General features: G+C 46.2%; 1 protein-coding gene across 1 annotated transcript in view; it reads right to left on the bottom strand.

Annotated features, from left to right (window-relative positions):
* LOC144727256 (transforming growth factor beta-2 proprotein-like) overlaps positions 1-8985 on the bottom strand; it is a 32211-nt gene extending 23226 nt beyond the window's left edge. The window contains exon 1 of the mRNA XM_078605953.1: positions 7869-8985. Coding sequence (XP_078462079.1) covers positions 7869-8202 — 334 coding nt within the window. The 5' untranslated portion in view covers positions 8203-8985. The remainder of the gene's footprint in view (positions 1-7868) is intronic.
* Positions 8986-18004: the final 9019 nt, after the last annotated feature.

Here is an 18004-nt window from a genome sequence, read left to right as displayed (position 1 = left end):
CACCGTACACCAACGCTGTGTGCAAAAATCCCAGTGGGATGCAAGTCAAATAACGAACAAAAACCACAAGACAACTTAGATTAAGGCCATCGGTCTAACTTCTGTACTACAACAAACATGGCTAAACCAATACACTTTTCGAAATCACCAAAATAAAGCCGTCCCCAGGAACCCGCGGGCAGACACCAACGGGGGGGCCGGGGGGCGAGGAGGTCATCGGGCGACGCCAACATTTGGCTGGAGAGGCACAAGTGAACTAATTCCTGCTTCGAGCTAACACCATCCTTGCACGTGCTGTCATGTCATCACCATGCGTGTTCGCTTACAGAACCTGCCCCTATTGGTCTTTGCAGATACATCGTTTTTATTCTATATGCACACACACAAATACTGGACTGCACGTACATTTTATAGTGTAATATACGCTATATAGGTGTGCGACTTTTAGCTTTCATGAACTGGAGGGAATTTGTGTCGTTAGCGAGCACCTATTAAGGCCAGTATTATCGCGTGAGTGAGCGATGTGTCATTTCTTGGTGGTGTTTCATTTTTTTTGTCTGGCTCAACGAGTGTGAAACCTCCGCCAAGACTGAGATAACATTTTCCACTGCCATTGTGCATGGCCTGAAATTGAACTTGGCTCACTGGGATTATACTGCACTGATCTAACCATTCGCAGCACTGCCCCCATGCAAACAGATAATCCAGACAAAGATATCCCACATAGCCTGTTACATACTTTTGGGGCAAGTGCTGTTAGCGAGTACCTATGAAGGCTGGCACGGCACACGAGGGGGTGGGGGGCCAGCACCACGCCCGGCGGGCCTTTTGTTCCCCAAGTAGCGATGATTACACATCGCACCAGGTACTCATTTGAGGCTGAGTCGACTTTGGGGAGGCCCAGGAGCGGTTCAGATAATCGTCACTGCTGTTGACCGTGAGCGGGTATCGAACTTGGGTCGCCGGGCTCGACGTGCAGCGAACCCAGTGTTGACATTGACACACACACACGCACGCAACGTATACTGCAGTGTATTCCCACACGCATTACATAACCTGCTCCACATTATAAATCCTGTCGGTGAGTGGCTCAGCCAGTATCCATTGTAACTCCCCAGTGGGTTTTTTTTTTTGAACATTTGACACAAAGAGACTCTTTATTATATTTTCTTGGTTCTTTCGGTAAAGTCACGTAAAAGGGAAATAATAAAATAATAAAAATAAAACAATCAAATAAAAAATTCGGACGCTGTCTTTCCGACAGCCCTGTTCTTCACCTGAGGACGGCTGCTTGTGTTGTGGCCGAAACGTCGTGATAATTTTATTTTATTATGTTGAATTTTTATTATTTTATTATTTCCCTTCTACGTGACTTTATCAAAAGAACCAAGAAGATGAATCCCTGCAGTCACGAAAGCTTTAAATCGAAATCTTTATTATATAAAAAAAAATAAACACGCAAATAAAAATAAAGTTACGCAATCAGCAGGCTGGGCTTAGAGCACAGAGCAATAGATACACGGTAAAGGTGCAGTGGTGCAATTTCTCACTCACTCCACTGCTGGCGGAGAGGCCTCCACTAGATGTGAAGCTTTTGTGACTGCAAGGATTCATATTCTTAGGTTTTTTCGGTAAAGTCACGTAGATACAGCTATCGTGCTGTGACGGTTCCACCTGAAGACGGAGGCTTGTGTTGCCTCCGAAACGTCGTGATTATTATTTTATTTTTATTTTACTTTTATTAATTTAAATTTTTTTACCTACGTGACTTTACCGAAAAAACCTAAGAATATAGGCCTCCACTAAGCGGAGGTCTCCAGAGCCCCTCCAGGAGAAGGTCTTTCGGCCTAATCCTTCACGCTGACAAGGTGTCTTGCAAGAGGTGGCGGTGCCCACACTTTACCCCACCACACGCGACCTACCTTTCTATTCCTGCTGGGTGGACAGAGGTGGCGGGGTGGTGAGCTGGGTAGGGGAGGTTAATTTTAGAAACGTGCCCATTTAATAAACTTGTCCGTCGGGAAATCGGTTCAAGCGGCAACCTCTGGATTGCAAATGCATCATCAAGATGGTCACGTTGGTGGTATAGTGCTTGTCAGCCGCTCTCACGGCTAACATTAGCGAAAATTCATTCGTGTCCAATCATTAGACTTCTTTTCAAATAATTTATCATTACAAAAAAACTACACGAGCTCCTACTTCATTCTAAAATCGAGGCTCAAGTCCTTCAATTTAGTATTGCTTACGACTGCCTATTTTAAATTGAAATATATATTTTAAAACCTCCTATTTTTACTCCGTTATCCACATGCTCCACTGTTTTGTACAGCATAGTGAGAACTGGCTGCATGTAGATGGCCCTGTGTATCCCAGTTGTAATTGAGATGCTTGGGGAAAAATACGAAAGAAAATAAATCACATGCGGAGATAATTTTCTTAGCGGTTAGAACACCGCATTACAATCCCAGGAACCACCGTTTGATTCTTGGCTGTGCTCAACACTGGTGGGTAATTTAATCTGATCGTTGGCCCGTACCACTTCATAGCTTGACTGCTTAAAATCACCATCTAGTTTCGGGGCAGGCATCATCGGCAAATGGAGGGAGACAAATGTGGCCAGGCAGGGGAAGTGCCCTTACCCACACCGCTCCCCACCCCCTCCGGCATGCGCCGTGCCAGCGTTAATAGACACTTGTTAACGGCGCTGGCCTTAACAGAATATAGAAGGGGAATTTTATCTTTTTGTACGTGCATGATGGAATGTTCCTTCTCTGTCGAGAGAATGCTTTCCGGTGACCCTCTTTACTAGCGGTTGAAATGTTAACTTTGGTGGTTTTGTCAGCAAATTGCAGGCCGCGCCTTTGCAAGCCGCGCACGAATGTCTTCCTGAATACATCAAAGGGACCCAAATAGATGTCATAGATATGAATGTCTGCAATGTTTCAGTAATACATCATGTTGGAAAAAAACAATTTGAAGACGATAATTGAATCAACTTTCCACTTTGAAGTCTTATACAGGGTACATATATATGGACACATATATGATGCCTGCAAATATATGGCATATTTCCACATGTATACACTCTAACTGCGATAAAATCACTACGTGGCAAGCCTAATTGTTAGTACATCTGCCAGTCGGGTTAAGCTTGCATGGGCTGGATAGAACCAATTCCCAAAGCCTCTCTCTAATACTGTAGTTCCTGTATCACATTTCAAAAGCAAGTCATATATTATTTTCAAGAGCAAATTAATGTTGGCCGATACTTAATTACAACGTTTTACAGGCAATATGTACTATGAAGTAAACCAGTTAAAGTATCGGCCAAACACATTACCTCTTCACTATGCCTCTTTGCCCTACTTTGCCTATCTTGGCAGAACTCTTCCTTACCTAATCACTCACTCACAATCCACACCCCCCCCCCCCCCGAAAATGAAAGGCCCAACCTCTGGATATATACTTCTCTGCTTCGTAATGAATACATTCCAGTGGGATTTGACTACACCCATCACTGATCGGTGTCTATAAAGTGAGCACCAAGCACGTTGTGCAGCAAAGTCGCCAGTGGTCGTCATATGAACGTACTTGGCCTTGCCATGAAATGTGGAATTCCATTCCAATTGCTCATTTCAGAATGTAAGATAAATGTTTTTTTTTGCACATTAGACATATTTTGTTTCACTTCAAAACGCCGTTTACTCTGGTCATTACATTTTAACAAAAGCGTAGTATTACAATTATCCATTGCGTGACTCAAGCGAACACAGCGACTCTCATGCTAATGCAGTAGTGTAACCAGTATACCGTGGTTTCTAAACCGTGGTGTGGAATCGATACCACGGCATTTAAAAGCCACCTGTGTAACTCTTGTCGCCACAAGAGGGCGCGTGTAAGAATGAATACACAGACACACAGACATGATGCAGCCCTGCAATTTCTTGTTCACGCCACTGCTTGTCGAAGGGCGTCCAATTGAGGGCGATCTACAGAGCCCTCTAACGAGTACTATTGACCTACCCCTCCATACTGGCAATACATCTTGGAAAGGATGGGAGTATTTACCAGAGGTGTGGACTCGAGTCATGTGACTTGGACTCGAGTCAGACTCGAGTCATGAATTTGATGACTTGCGACTCGACTTGGACTTGCATAACAATGACTTTGTCCCACCTATGAGATGTGGACTCGAGTCATGTGACTTGGACTCGAGTCAGACTCGAGTCATGAATTTGATGACTTGCGACTCGACTTGGACTTGCATAACAATGACTTTGTCCCACCTATGAGATGTGGACTCGAGTCATGTGACTTGGACTCGAGTCAGACTCGAGTCATGAATTTGATGACTTGCGACTCGACTTGGACTTGCATAACAATGACTTTGTCCCACCTATGAGATGTGGACTCGAGTCATGTGACTTGGACTCGAGTCAGACTCGAGTCATGAATTTGATGACTTGCGACTCGACTTGGACTTGCATAACAATGACTTTGTCCCACCTATGAGATGTGGACTCGAGTCATGTGACTTGGACTCGAGTCAGACTCGAGTCATGAATTTGATGACTTGCGACTCGACTTGGACTTGCATAACAATGACTTTGTCCCACCTATGAGATGTGGACTCGAGTCATGTGACTTGGACTCGAGTCAGACTCGAGTCATGAATTTGATGACTTGCGACTCGACTTGGACTTGCATAACAATGACTTTGTCCCACCTATGAGATGTGGACTCGAGTCATGTGACTTGGACTCGAGTCAGACTCGAGTCATGAATTTGATGACTTGCGACTCGACTTGGACTTGCATAACAATGACTTTGTCCCACCTATGAGATGTGGACTCGAGTCATGTGACTTGGACTCGAGTCAGACTCGAGTCATGAATTTGATGACTTGCGACTCGACTTGGACTTGCATAACAATGACTTTGTCCCACCTATGAGATGTGGACTCGAGTCATGTGACTTGGACTCGAGTCAGACTCGAGTCATGAATTTGATGACTTGCGACTCGACTTGGACTTGCATAACAATGACTTTGTCCCACCTATGAGATGTGGACTCGAGTCATGTGACTTGGACTCGAGTCAGACTCGAGTCATGAATTTGATGACTTGCGACTCGACTTGGACTTGCATAACAATGACTTTGTCCCACCTATGAGATGTGGACTCGAGTCATGTGACTTGGACTCGAGTCAGACTCGAGTCATGAATTTGATGACTTGCGACTCGACTTGGACTTGCATAACAATGACTTTGTCCCACCTATGAGATGTGGACTCGAGTCATGTGACTTGGACTCGAGTCAGACTCGAGTCATGAATTTGATGACTTGCGACTCGACTTGGACTTGCATAACAATGACTTTGTCCCACCTATGAGATGTGGACTCGAGTCATGTGACTTGGACTCGAGTCAGACTCGAGTCATGAATTTGATGACTTGCGACTCGACTTGGACTTGCATAACAATGACTTTGTCCCACCTCTGGTATTTACGCTTCACTCCTCCACACGCAATCTGTCAATCGACTAACTGTGGTGTAGCCATTTATATCGCTGGATGGACAGGCACGGGGGAGCTTAAGAAACGTCCCGTATCGGAAGATCGAACGTACAACTATCTTGGATTGCAAGTCCAGTGTGCTAACCCATTGCACCAAGGCAGCATTCCAATGGAATGCAATACTCGGCTGTAATATACACTTATACAGTATATATATAAAATGTATATTAAACATATTAAAATATAGAAATATCACTGTGCATGTTTTTTTTTACACGTGCACAGAAACACTGCGCTATATTGACCACAATTCAAATTACGCAGTCATATGTGTGCTGCGATAATTGAAGTTGCTTTAAACAAATATTGTTTTAGCCCTGCACCAGATGTGTTTTTTTTTACTTTTCAAACCAACGAACTATTTTAACGATATTTTTGTTACGTGTCAAATGATCGCCGGTCAAAGTCGGCCCCGGGTTTAAACGAATGAAATGTCAAGTTTCAACAGGCAAAGGCTGCTGCTGTAGTTGTCCCATATTCTGACTTTAAACCACTGTACAGTATATGCTGTCCCCTGATCCTGGTCTACAGAGTGGGTGGGAAATTACACACCCTGTCGTAAAAAACACTATTATGGCTTTAGGAGAGGTGAATATGAAGTGATGCACGGAGTGGGGGATATTCATCCCCTTGTAACACTAGGGCAGGGCTAAGTGCTGCAGTGGATTAGTGGTCAGTGTGTTTTTTCTCTTCTTACAATTTGGCTGCCGTTAACTACGGCTAACACCAGCTCGAGTCCACATTGTGGGCAGACATTCCTGCGGGAGATTAACAAAGTTGTGTGGCTTATCTAGTTGATTTTAAAGAGTCTCAAAACTCACTTTGCCTACCGGGGCATGTGCATCAAACGTACAGCGTATATGTAAATCCACTGCTGGATGATGGACTGCCCCCCAAAACAGTGCAGACTCTATGTGGATTACTTAACCATACTTCACCACACTGGTCAGGTGAGGGGGGTGGTGGGAAGGTTGAAAGCGGGTAACATAGATTTGAGGAGCACACAGAAGTACTGTACAACAGATGTTGCTACATTGCCATCTGCTGCCTGCTACATCACCACCTATCACAATCTGACATGCACGAGACGAATGACGCCTGTGGCTATTTTCCCACGTCGCCTACGTACACATTACTCAGTTATTGTGTTTATTCCAGCGGGCATATTATGACGTTACAGTCCATGTTAACGTCACTGCAGTCATTTGTATCAGGAGGAAGTTCTGTGAGCACTCTGTATGTCAATTAAAGTTGAATATGGTGCATGAGTGGTAAAAGGGGGAGTCATCACACAAACATAGCCGTCTCTGTCTCCCGAGTGTTGATTTTCACACCCAGCACAAGTGGTCATTTAAGGCTGAGTAAACCCACAGGAGTCCAAAGATAGGTCCGTATACAATGACTACATACTGCTGATGCTGCGCATAGCCAGGAACTCAACCCAGATCACTGGGATTACAGTACACTTACCGCTACACCATCGCTCCCAAAACAAATACAAAGATCCCCCATACAGCCTTCAGCTGGCTGTTGGGGCAAGTGCTCCCCACACACCGACACACAGAAACACAGCGAAACTCAGGGTATCCTTAATCGCCAAAGGCATTGAAGGTTAAATAATCATCTTGTTGGTTTAAGATCAAAGTCTTTCCCAGCTCCTAATGAGGGTGGGTTGGTCCCCATTTCCATTAACAGCAGGCTTGGTAGATGGTCTAAATTCAAGATTTTTTTTTTATCGTGAGAACCCAAGCTGTACAAAATATTAATAATTGTATCCGCTTCTATAAGAATGATATACTGCGTCAACCCCCGCCAACGATTTTAACGTGTGAGCTTCTGTAAGCACAGAGCTATAACCACAGTGTTGTTACTGATCTAGGCTGATCTAGATGAGGGCTTTATGCCACAGTTAGCACGGACTCTACCGAATGAACGTCATGACTCACATTCAGAATGTTACAAATTCAAACCTCAGCCGGGAGTCAACTCAGCAAAAAGTTCCTCCGGTGTTGATACAAAAAAACCGAAACGCCACAAATTGTAGAAAGCCAAGAGCGACCATGGCATGGAGAGGCTCGCCCCTGCTGCCATGGGAAAATTTCCACGACGGTGTTGGCTCAGTGCTCGTGCGAGCAGGGACAGAGACACTGCCACTCTTTGACTTTGGCGTCTATCACGCACCCGAGAAGAGCCCGCGAGAGCCATCATCATCATCATCTCTCACGCACGCGTCGCCACCCTGCTGCGACGCCGAGACGAATGAATGGGAACCCCCGGTGGGATGTTACTCACTGTCGGGACGCAAACTTATCATGTGGACCTCCTTGGCGTAGTACTCCTCCTCGCTGCGTTCTCGCTCGCACGTGGCTGCCCGCGCGTTCGCCTGCTCCACCAGCAGGTCTCGGGTGCTGTTGAAGAGTGCCAGCACCTCGAGGCTGGCCGGGTCCTCCGAGCCCGGCAGGTCGGGAGGACTCGTCATCTTGAGCTTGCTCAGGATCTGGCCACGGATGGCCTCGATCCTCTTGCGCTTGAGCAGGTCCATGTCCATCGAGGAGCAGTAGGAGAGGCACAGGCAACGCAGCACGTAATCCATGAGGACAATGCAGAGGAGGCTGCGACAATGCATGGTCTCCTCGAAAACGGTGCTCCGGTTTGTTATATTCGCTTGTCGGTTGATGCTGCTGTTCTATTTAAATTCCGTGGAGCGTTTGTTGTGTGAAATAGAGGCAGCAGAAAATGCAGTGGGCCCCTTACACAACTGGGCTGGAAGGCAACTCGCTAACCCTGATAAATCTATTGCTGCAATTATACGTCAGGCTTTATCACAGTCGAGGTAATTGCCACTGGCTGGCTGCGGTGCTATGTCATGCCAGAAAAAGTGTTTGAAATAACTTAGGGGATTAGCCGTAAAGTTTCACAAATTGTGAGGTCTATAATGTGCTACAGTATATGTACGGCGATATCCGTGAAGGGTACAGATGCCAGAGTGACTAGTGTATAGGCTATTGATTTGTACTTCCATAAAAGTTAACGTCTCAGTTGGGATAACTTATTAATGTTAAGCCTAAAGCTCGAGAGATATCCAAAACTTCCAAAAGGAAAAAAAAAAACCCTAAAATAACTCCACACTTTTAAGATATGATAATAATGAAAATAATAAATACAAGTCGCTGTTTTGCCCTGACCGGCAGCTTAAGTCTTCGAGGCATGGGTTTGAGCCACAGTGCGACTCATTGTGTGCGGCCGCCTTGCTGAGCAGCTGAGCAGCGGCGGTCCCAGGCAATGGAATATTTCTCCTTTTGACCGGGGTGCTGAGCAGCCGCAGCAGCAGCAGCAGAGAGAGGAGGCGGCTGGGTTTGTTTGGGCTGTCGGGGCTGGGTGGAGACTGCGAGAGGGTGGCGCTTCACTCAGAGGAGAAGGCTCGCAGGGGCTGGGTTTTATGCTACAGTCGTGCGTGGATGGGGTGGTGGCAGAGTTGAGCTTTCGGAGGGAGAGAGTGTGTGGGTTTTTTTTTAATCGCGTGGTCTCGCCAGTTGTTGCCAGATCAGAGGCTAGCCAGTGAATCTAGAAACTTCATTCGGGGAACTTGAGATTTTTGGATGGGCTTTTTGACTTTGAGGATTTTTGTACAAATCTGTTAAGTGAGTTTCAACAGGGCTGGATGATTTTGGTGATCGATTGACACTTTAAAAGGTGTTTTGAAGATGCATAGGCATTTTCCCCGAAGTTTTAGTTTTACATTTTCACTCCATAAACGTTTTTGTTTACTTAATCCAGAAGATTTGATTCAGTGTAGCTGGCATCGAATAACTCACAGAGCAGAAACACTTCCGAGTGTTGGAATAAATCCAACCGTGGGGCCCAGCACAAACACGCACGGATACCAGTATGTGTAATATACAGGGTGATCCATTTATAACTACGCCACTGATTTCTAACAATTTCACCATGTAATATGACGCTCAGTGATCCATCACGCTTGCAAAGCGAGAGATAAAGAATCAGAGGCATGGACATCTTCGAAAAAAAGTTTCATAGCTCATCGAATTCCTCCAGCCTAAATACAAATTCTTCTGATTCTGAACCACAGACGAGCGGGGCAAGGCAGCAGCGAGGCAAGTAAGCCGACGCTACCAAGCAATCGTCCAAGCTCTGCTGTCCTCTCTATATATACAAATGAGTGTTTACATATGGGAGGAAATCGAATAACCCAGATAAACCCCATGCGTGAGCGAGTGGGGCAACGCTTCATCCCACGCAGATGGAGTCAACATCTGCTGTACCGCCGTCTCCTGACTTGCCAGGGTATAGCAGCCAGCCTCGACGCTCATGGGAAGGGAGTTTCGCAGCGTTTGTGCGATTCGCCAACCGTCGTCTCCACAGTGCTGGGCTAAATTCCCCTCTTAGGGGCCGTCCATAAATGACGTCACGCACCTAGGGGGGAGGGGGGGTCAGACATTTGTGACGATGGGGGGGGGGGGGTTGAGAAATGTGACGTCACATCAAAATGCGCAACTTTGAATAAATATCGACAACACGTTCTACTTAATTAAAAATACTTTTTAATAAATGTTTTCCCCTACAACATCAGAGTGCAGCGCCACGTTATATACGCACTACAATGACAATAGTTTAAAGCGATTTGAAGGATGATTTTTTTTTTGGGGGGGGGAGGGCAGAGCTTTGTGACGTCATATTTGAGGGGGGGTCTGACTTTTTGTGACGTCGTGTGACGAAGGGGGGGGGGGTAAAAAATCGTCCAAAATAGCGTGACGTCATTTATGGACGGCCCCCTTACTTTCTTCACAACAGCCGATTGAATATTGTGAAAGGAGACAGCTCCGAATCTTGCAGAGGGCAGTGAAAAATTATCTACTCCGCATGCTAAGATTGCTGATGCGAGGCATTTAGAAATTGAAATAAACTGTTGTTTTCTTTATAATTTCTCACTTATTTTTAATGGAGTATCTGTAAATGGATCACCCATATGTATATTTTTGAAACCATGTGCCGTACCACAGATGGGATGGGGGTGGTGCTTACAGCCGTACATGTGTAATGGCCCGTTTGGATAACTCTTCACCATAATCTTAATTAGGAGCTTTCTTCACCATAACCCGAAAACAAATGGGTCATTCTACAATTTTGAGATGATAAAAATAAGTTGTGTAAAAACATGTTTGCTTTAACATTCTATAATGGATCTCAAAACATTGCTATTATCTCATATTTATATAAAAAAAACTTATTTACAACCCAGTTCAGTGGTAGTAAATACAACAGCAATGTTATTATGTTTACATGCTTTGCACACAGTACCACTTATAATACACTTGGATTACTTGCATTGCAAACAGCATCCCTCAAACAGAGTTCGAGCCTGTGAGTGTTTTTTATGTTAATTTAACCCACATTGTGTCCCATCCCATGAGCCACAGCGCCCCCACGTGCGAGACACATACACCTCTTTTCCACTGCATAACCGAGCCATGCCGTGGCTGTGGCGAGCCAGCCGCGTTGCGGCTCACCAGGCGTCAGGTTGTTTTTCCACTGCAGAATCCGACCCGTGCCGCGGACGTGGCATGCAATGATCGAGTCAGGGCGCGTTTGCGTTAAATTCAACTTGCAACGTGCACCGCATTATCTCACTCTTGTAGACCGAGGGCGACTCAGAGGTGCGAGGAAAACAGTGCCAACAATTGCTCAAGCTGTGGTCCTCGATATGTCAACATGTATTCACGTGGAAGGGAAACTGGAGCACCCGGAGAAAACCCACGCATGCTTGCAAGGGGGCACCAATCTATCCCAAAGAGATGAGATCCATGATAATTGTTTTTTTACCCTTCTATCTGGCAACAAAACTGACACCTTTTTTACAAGGAGTCATGTTTGCATACACCACAATACCTGCAGTCATAATACAAACAAAAAACATAACTCTGATAATGTATGCACTGTCCTTGAAGTTGATTGGTCCACACCCGACACAATTTTTTTTGCATTATGACTGCAGGTATTGTGGTTTGTGAAAACATGACTCCTTGTAAAAAGAGGTGTCAGTTTTGTTGCCAGATAGAAGGGTAAAAAACCAAATATCATATTTTTTACTGGCAAATGAGGTTCCACTTGGTGTAGATGAGATCCAGTTTAACACGTAGTTGTTTTCGCGACCAATATCATCCATACGATAGGTTTTTGGGTTAGATCACGTTGAACCCGCCACCACCCGACACAGCCAATTAGTAAGGTTTGTCATGTAAACAGAACATGGCAATTCGTTACTAGTGTTACTAGTGTAGTGACGTACGACGTCACTACTGTGTTGGGATTATACGAGCGTAGGGACATATGACGTCACTACTGTGTTGGCTCGGTATGGGTGTCACGGAGGTCATGTCACTGCGTGAACCCAACAGGACACGTGACCGGACAAAGCGGGGCTAGGGGCCGCAAGGGGGAGCTTGGGGGTCACGTGGTTGCGGGCCCGGACCTTCCCGAAGGATCGAGAAGGGGGGCGTGGCCTGAGGTGGAGCCGGCCACGCCACGGGAGTTATAAGCGGGGTGTGAACAGAGAGCTGGGCTGTTCAACCCCGGGATGAGGATGCCATCAGCGGTCCTCGAGTCTCCGATCGTCGTCTGTGACCAAGCAGCCCGTCACTTGCCCTGGTCACGCTGTGTAGTATTCCTCGAGTGTTAGTTAGATTATGAACGGTGGTCACCACCTTATGTATAGTGTTCACGTTGGTTGTTATGTGTTAATAAATAGTGTTGCCTTCAAGTTGAGTGTGCGCCTCAATTTGAACCCACTACACTAGTACAGCACACCGGTGTGTTGGAGAGCAAATCCACAACATTTGCAATCTGAGTACGACGTTTTGCTGGTAATTACGATCTTCATCAAGCGACAGCCACATTTGTGGAGAAATCCTCCTGTTTCGTTCCTAAAATAGAGTTCTGGATGTGATGTTGTCACTTGTGAGCCCTTCTTGTGCGAAAGGGGGGTGAGGGGAATTAATGAATGCGTATCAATTACAAGTTTTGGGTTATTCATATGATTGTACATCGTCCAAATTTGGTGGCACTGTCTTCTGCCGGGAAGCCAGGGTGTGGCACCTCAATGTCCACTAGAAGGGAGTTCCGCAACGTTTTACTGGTAGGAACCTCCTGGTTACACCAGCCCACAGGGGATTATTGTGTCCGTCCGTCCGTCGTGCATCCAAAAATGGAAGGGGTGGGGCTGGGTGGAGAGGGGGGGTAGGGAAGGTCTGGGTGGGGAGGGTGGGGAGGGGCTGGGTGGGGAGGGTGCCCTTATAAAACTCAAGGTTTAACCTACTCACGCCGGCTTGTGCCCGCCCTCACAGTCGGGCATATTTGCGGAATACACCACGCCGCCGTTGACCCTGGCCATTGACCGAGCAACCCAACGTTCCTACCAGCTCCCTCCGCAGGCATGTGTTTTCTTTTTGTGTGATCCACCAACCTTCACCCTCCACAATGCTGGATCGCAGGCGTGCGCCACCACCGCAAGGCTCGTGCAGGTGACGTGGTGACGCTGTGTCCCCACAATGCACTTGGCTTCGAGACAGTTGCATGTGCGTCGTGAGCCTTAGCGTATCACAGTTTGGGTCAACTTCTTTCGCGCCGTAACGTGGCCAACCACGCTAATCAGAGGTGCCGTGATGCCATCCAGCACCCTCATTGGCCAAATGACAACGCCCAAATTGTAAACAGCAACGTGCTTGCAGAGGTACACGAAACTGGGGAAGACTGTAAATTAAGGACATCTAAGAAATTTGAATAATCGGATAGAACTGACTAATATCATGGGCAGAGCTGAATGGAAAGCCATGACCGCCAGCGTATTTGAGAAGGCCGTGGCACAGAGAGAGAGAGAGAGAGTTTTAAGAGTTCAAATGTTGCGTGCGAATTACAAACGCGGATATGAGGCCACTATTGTGAGCCCCTCTTGTCCGCTCCTCAACTCATTTCTTGACAACTGCTTTTTGTGTTCAGTTTGTTGGCGTTTCCTCGCACCTCCGATTTGCATGGTTGGCTACGTACGGTGCGAAAGAAGTTTAACATGCATACATTAATTTAACGCGCCGTTTGCTGTGGATAATAGGATAAATTTGTTGCGACTTCTGGATCACAAATTGGTGTTATTTGCAAATACAAACTGTTAAATAATGTTTTTATCTACGTCCAATAGGACATTATGTGGAATATTTAGAGCCATGGATAATAGGAGTCACAGGTCATGGTTCTGAGGATAAGAGGAGATTCGCTTTAGATAACATACATACGTTTGGAAAGGTAAATGTATCTTTGTTGAACTTAATTCGCACCGTACGTGGCTAACCGTGCTAATCGGGGGGGGGGGGGGGGGAGTCCACAGAGGCAATACGTAGGAATACTCTTAGGTTTTTTCGGTAAAGTCACGTAAAAAAATAACTAAAATAATAATAAATGAAAATAACGCAATTTAATCACATTATTATTATTTCATATTATCATTGTGACTTTACCGAAAAAAAACCTAAGAGTATGAATCATTGCAGTCACGAAAGCTTCAAATCTAGAATACGTAGGAATGTTTAGCGAGCACCTATTAAGGTCAGCACAGCACACACAAAGAGGCAGTGTGACCATTACATTCCCGGCCACGGCAGTATCCCCCCTCTTCCTGGAAGTGCACACACTGTACCAGGCCCCCGCATTTTATGCTGAGTTGACCGAGGGGAGCTGGGGTTCTTGACAGGTTCAAATACTGCTTGCCACTCGTGTTGTGCTTGGCTAGGAATCAAACACGGTTCATCGAGATCGTAGTGCGGTGTGAAATTCAATGTACAGCTGCTTCCCACACGCATAATTGCCTTTTTGGCCAAATACAGCAACCCTGAATGTGCCCGATCTCGTTGCATCTCAAAGCTAATGAGGGTCGAACCTTGCTTACTATTCGTTGGGTGAGTGACCACCGGTGCCACACCACGTGTTGTAGACAGCGGAGCTACAATGGCTGCGGTGGAAGACAGCGGGAAAGTGATGCATGCAGTCTACATACACATTTAGTCCGCTGCATGTATGTATGTTGAACTTCTTTCGCACGGTACGTAGCCAAGTGTGCTCATCAAAGGTGTGGCGGAAGGACAACAAACTAAACACGAAAAGCAATGCGTTTTCAATGTACATTTATAAGCGCACAGCTTCAGTGGCTTCCCAATATCGGAAGGAAGAGCGTTCCAGACGGCCACAGAAGCACATTTGAAAGTGCGCGGTGCGGTGACCGTCTCTGTTCGATGGCCAGCAGCCAAAAGCTGCGCGGATGAGCGGAGTTCGTGCGATCGTTGTATGCTCCTCGACGAGAGTTGATGTTCCTTGACGGGACGGACTGCTTTGTATGTACCATGTCTATGCCGAACTTCTTTGCCGCCGCACGCAGTGAACCGTGCCAATCGGAGGTGTCTGTGCATTGAACGCATCCCTGTGGAGCTTTGAGCGTTGCCCTCTCATGCGCATGTGTTGTATCCGTGTTCTTCAGTTTCCCTCCACACACAGGCCAAACACATAACACTTATTCGTGGGATTCGCCGCACGCCAATATATATAAATTGCACTGTGATATCTGTGACCTTGATTCCGATTCCCCGCCATGCGCGCCGCTGGCCCGTTCTACCCGAACCTGTCCTGAGCCTCCCCTAGGTTGACTCAACCTGAAAATAACTCAACCTCGATGCACAGTGCAAGCGTCAGCGTTGGGGAGACAAAGACGGCCAAGAGCAGTCCCGGCCACATCACCGGTCTGGTGCAGCGCTAACATCAGTAGGTGCTTGCATGCAGCACGTCCCCTTACAGTCTGCTACGGTCACATGAGGGGGCTTTGTGCATTGTATGTGTGAATGGTTTTGAGCATTGTTGAACGTCGAACAACACCAACAACATCCGCCGCTTGCCGCTTAAGGGCAGTGATGTCACCACGGCGCTTGCGACAGGCGAAGTGTACTTTGAGGCCAACGTGAAGTGTCGAAGACTCAGTGGCAGAAAGTCATGGGAGAGACACAGCAGATGGTCCGGGTTAACGGACTCAGATGAATTGCAGATGCACCACCTGTGCGCAGCACTGTGCCAATTATTTATAATGTATATGCCAGGCTCTTCTGCTTATTGTTGTGAGCGTCAGTCCTTTACCACTTCCTTGTTGGAGTAAGAACGCCTACAACTGGCCAGCAGCATCCTTGATGAGCCTCCTCCAATGAGGCCGATCATTGACACCGCTCCTACCAGCTTCAACACACATTTGCCCCCAATGTGATGGGGGCTGTAGGCTGTATTTCACAAACTTGCATCATCCTATGTTCTGCCATACCACGCTCTATTCTCAAGGGAGAAGCTATGAAATCGTGACTTTTAGTCCGTTAATTCTTTTAATATTTTTTTAATAACTGTGCAATAAGTTTGCCTTGGAATTTCTACTGAACAATCATACATATGCAATATTGTGTATTTGTGTGTATTTAAAGCCCGGGCGATTCCTGCTGGAATCGTGTTCGAGTGCTGCAAATCTACCCTGACATATTACAAGTCGACCAATGGTCAGCCAGAGTGACTGCTCATTGGTCGTACAGCACGAACACACGCCAGACAACTGTAGAGATGAACACTGCCCATTGCTGATTGGAACGGCGATACATTTTGACTTGACTGCAGCGTTGTCTATGTTCTAGAGAATAAAGCGTGGCATTCTATGAAAAGTGAATTGTGAAACGCGTTGAAGAGGTTACATTTTGGAGTCTGAAAAGCCTCGAAGAGATTCAGTTCTAGAGCCTGTAACAGAGTCCTGTACCCCAGTACTCTCTGATGACACTCTGCAGACCGCACACTTTAGGCTGCAAAACATTTTAAGCCCTTGCCATTCATCAATGCAATTGTTAGCGCTTGTTTGTGGTGCTGGTTTTTTTTTTTGGAGGATGGAGCGGGGGAGCCCACGTGTGAGTTATTAGGTTGGTCTCTGCCAGGCTAAACGATTCAAGCGGGCTTCGTTGCAGAAACCTCGTTGTGAAAGTGCTCCCTTGCTGGTTAGGCGCTGCCTGTTCAACGCTCATTCCACGAGCTACTGTATAGATGTCGCTGTCAGTACATATTCAACATCACTTTATCTCTGCAACAAAAAAAAAAGCTTGAGCCCCCTTTCAGCGGGCGACGGAGTCTGCGCGCGTGAACATTATATACGGCGCTATGTGTATGCGTACCCAAAGGGGATATCAGTTTGGCAATTCAGGGAAATTTGTTTTAAGCGGAATTGCGAGGTCTGTACTCGTAAACCCACCGCTCTTTCGTTCAACCCAGAGGAATCAAAGGCAAAAAAAAGCCTAGTTCGTTGCCAACAAATTTAGTGTTCGGCTTGAAGGACCATTAACATCGCTCTCCATAAGCAAAGGGCTATGGCAACCGTTAAAAGAATACAGCGAAAGATAGAGTTAGATTTCGGTAGGAGTTGCGGCAAAGTCCCATAATCCCCGACCCACAACGCCTTTCATTTATTTATATTAAAAGTCGCTGACGAAACGTCTAGACCCATTGCGAACACAATCGCCGCCTCGAGATGCACTGATCCAAAAATGGGAAGCGATTGACCGCAGGCGTGAAAGATTGCAAGTCGTGATCAGTTTTCGACGACAGCGGAGGGTGATGAGTTTCAGAGTTTAACAGCACAGGGGGGGAGGGGGGGGTGTGTAAGATGAGTGAAAACTCTCTGTGTTGCAGGTCAGCAGTGAAAGACAGTTTCTGCATGTCAAGATGAATAAAGACGATAATCATGATTGGGTCGACGGACACGTGCGTGGAGCACTGTGAGAGACTTCGAAAAAGTCACGCCCTGTTTTCCAGCGCTTGGAAAACCAGGCGATGCCGCAACAGATGTGTTTGTGAAAGTCCAAAAAAAACATGCTGACATGCCAAGTGGCAATGAGTAGGCAGTACAGCAAATGGATTCCGAGTGAACCTGTCTGTGTAGACCTCTGAGCGATAATCCCTCACGGGTTTTCTCCATATACTCAAGTTTTCTCCCACATGCAACACACTCCTTAAATATGGAGTTGATCAAATATCGAAATGCACAACCCACCCGAAAGTTTATTAAAACCCAACAATTATTTCCTGGATATATATATACTTTTTATCATCCAGCAATGAATAGATCCACTGTTGCTGATGATGATAGCTGACAGAAGAGTAATAGCAGTAGTGCAGCAGTGATACATGTATTTAAAAGACAGACAATACTGGATGATAATGAACTAATTCACAATTATAATACGTACATTTGTTTGCAAACGGCAGATGCACAAACCATGGCAGATGCGGATACCTGATGCACAAATTGAAAATGAAATAGACTATACACAACGTACAACGACCCAATGCCCCCATCC

Source organism: Lampetra planeri, chromosome 25 (assembly GCF_965212315.1).
Source record: "Lampetra planeri chromosome 25, kcLamPlan1.2.h2, whole genome shotgun sequence".
NCBI lineage: Eukaryota > Metazoa > Chordata > Hyperoartia > Petromyzontiformes > Petromyzontidae > Lampetra > Lampetra planeri.
Note: the sequence above shows the minus strand (reverse complement) of the source record. Positions and strands in the feature narration are given on the sequence as shown.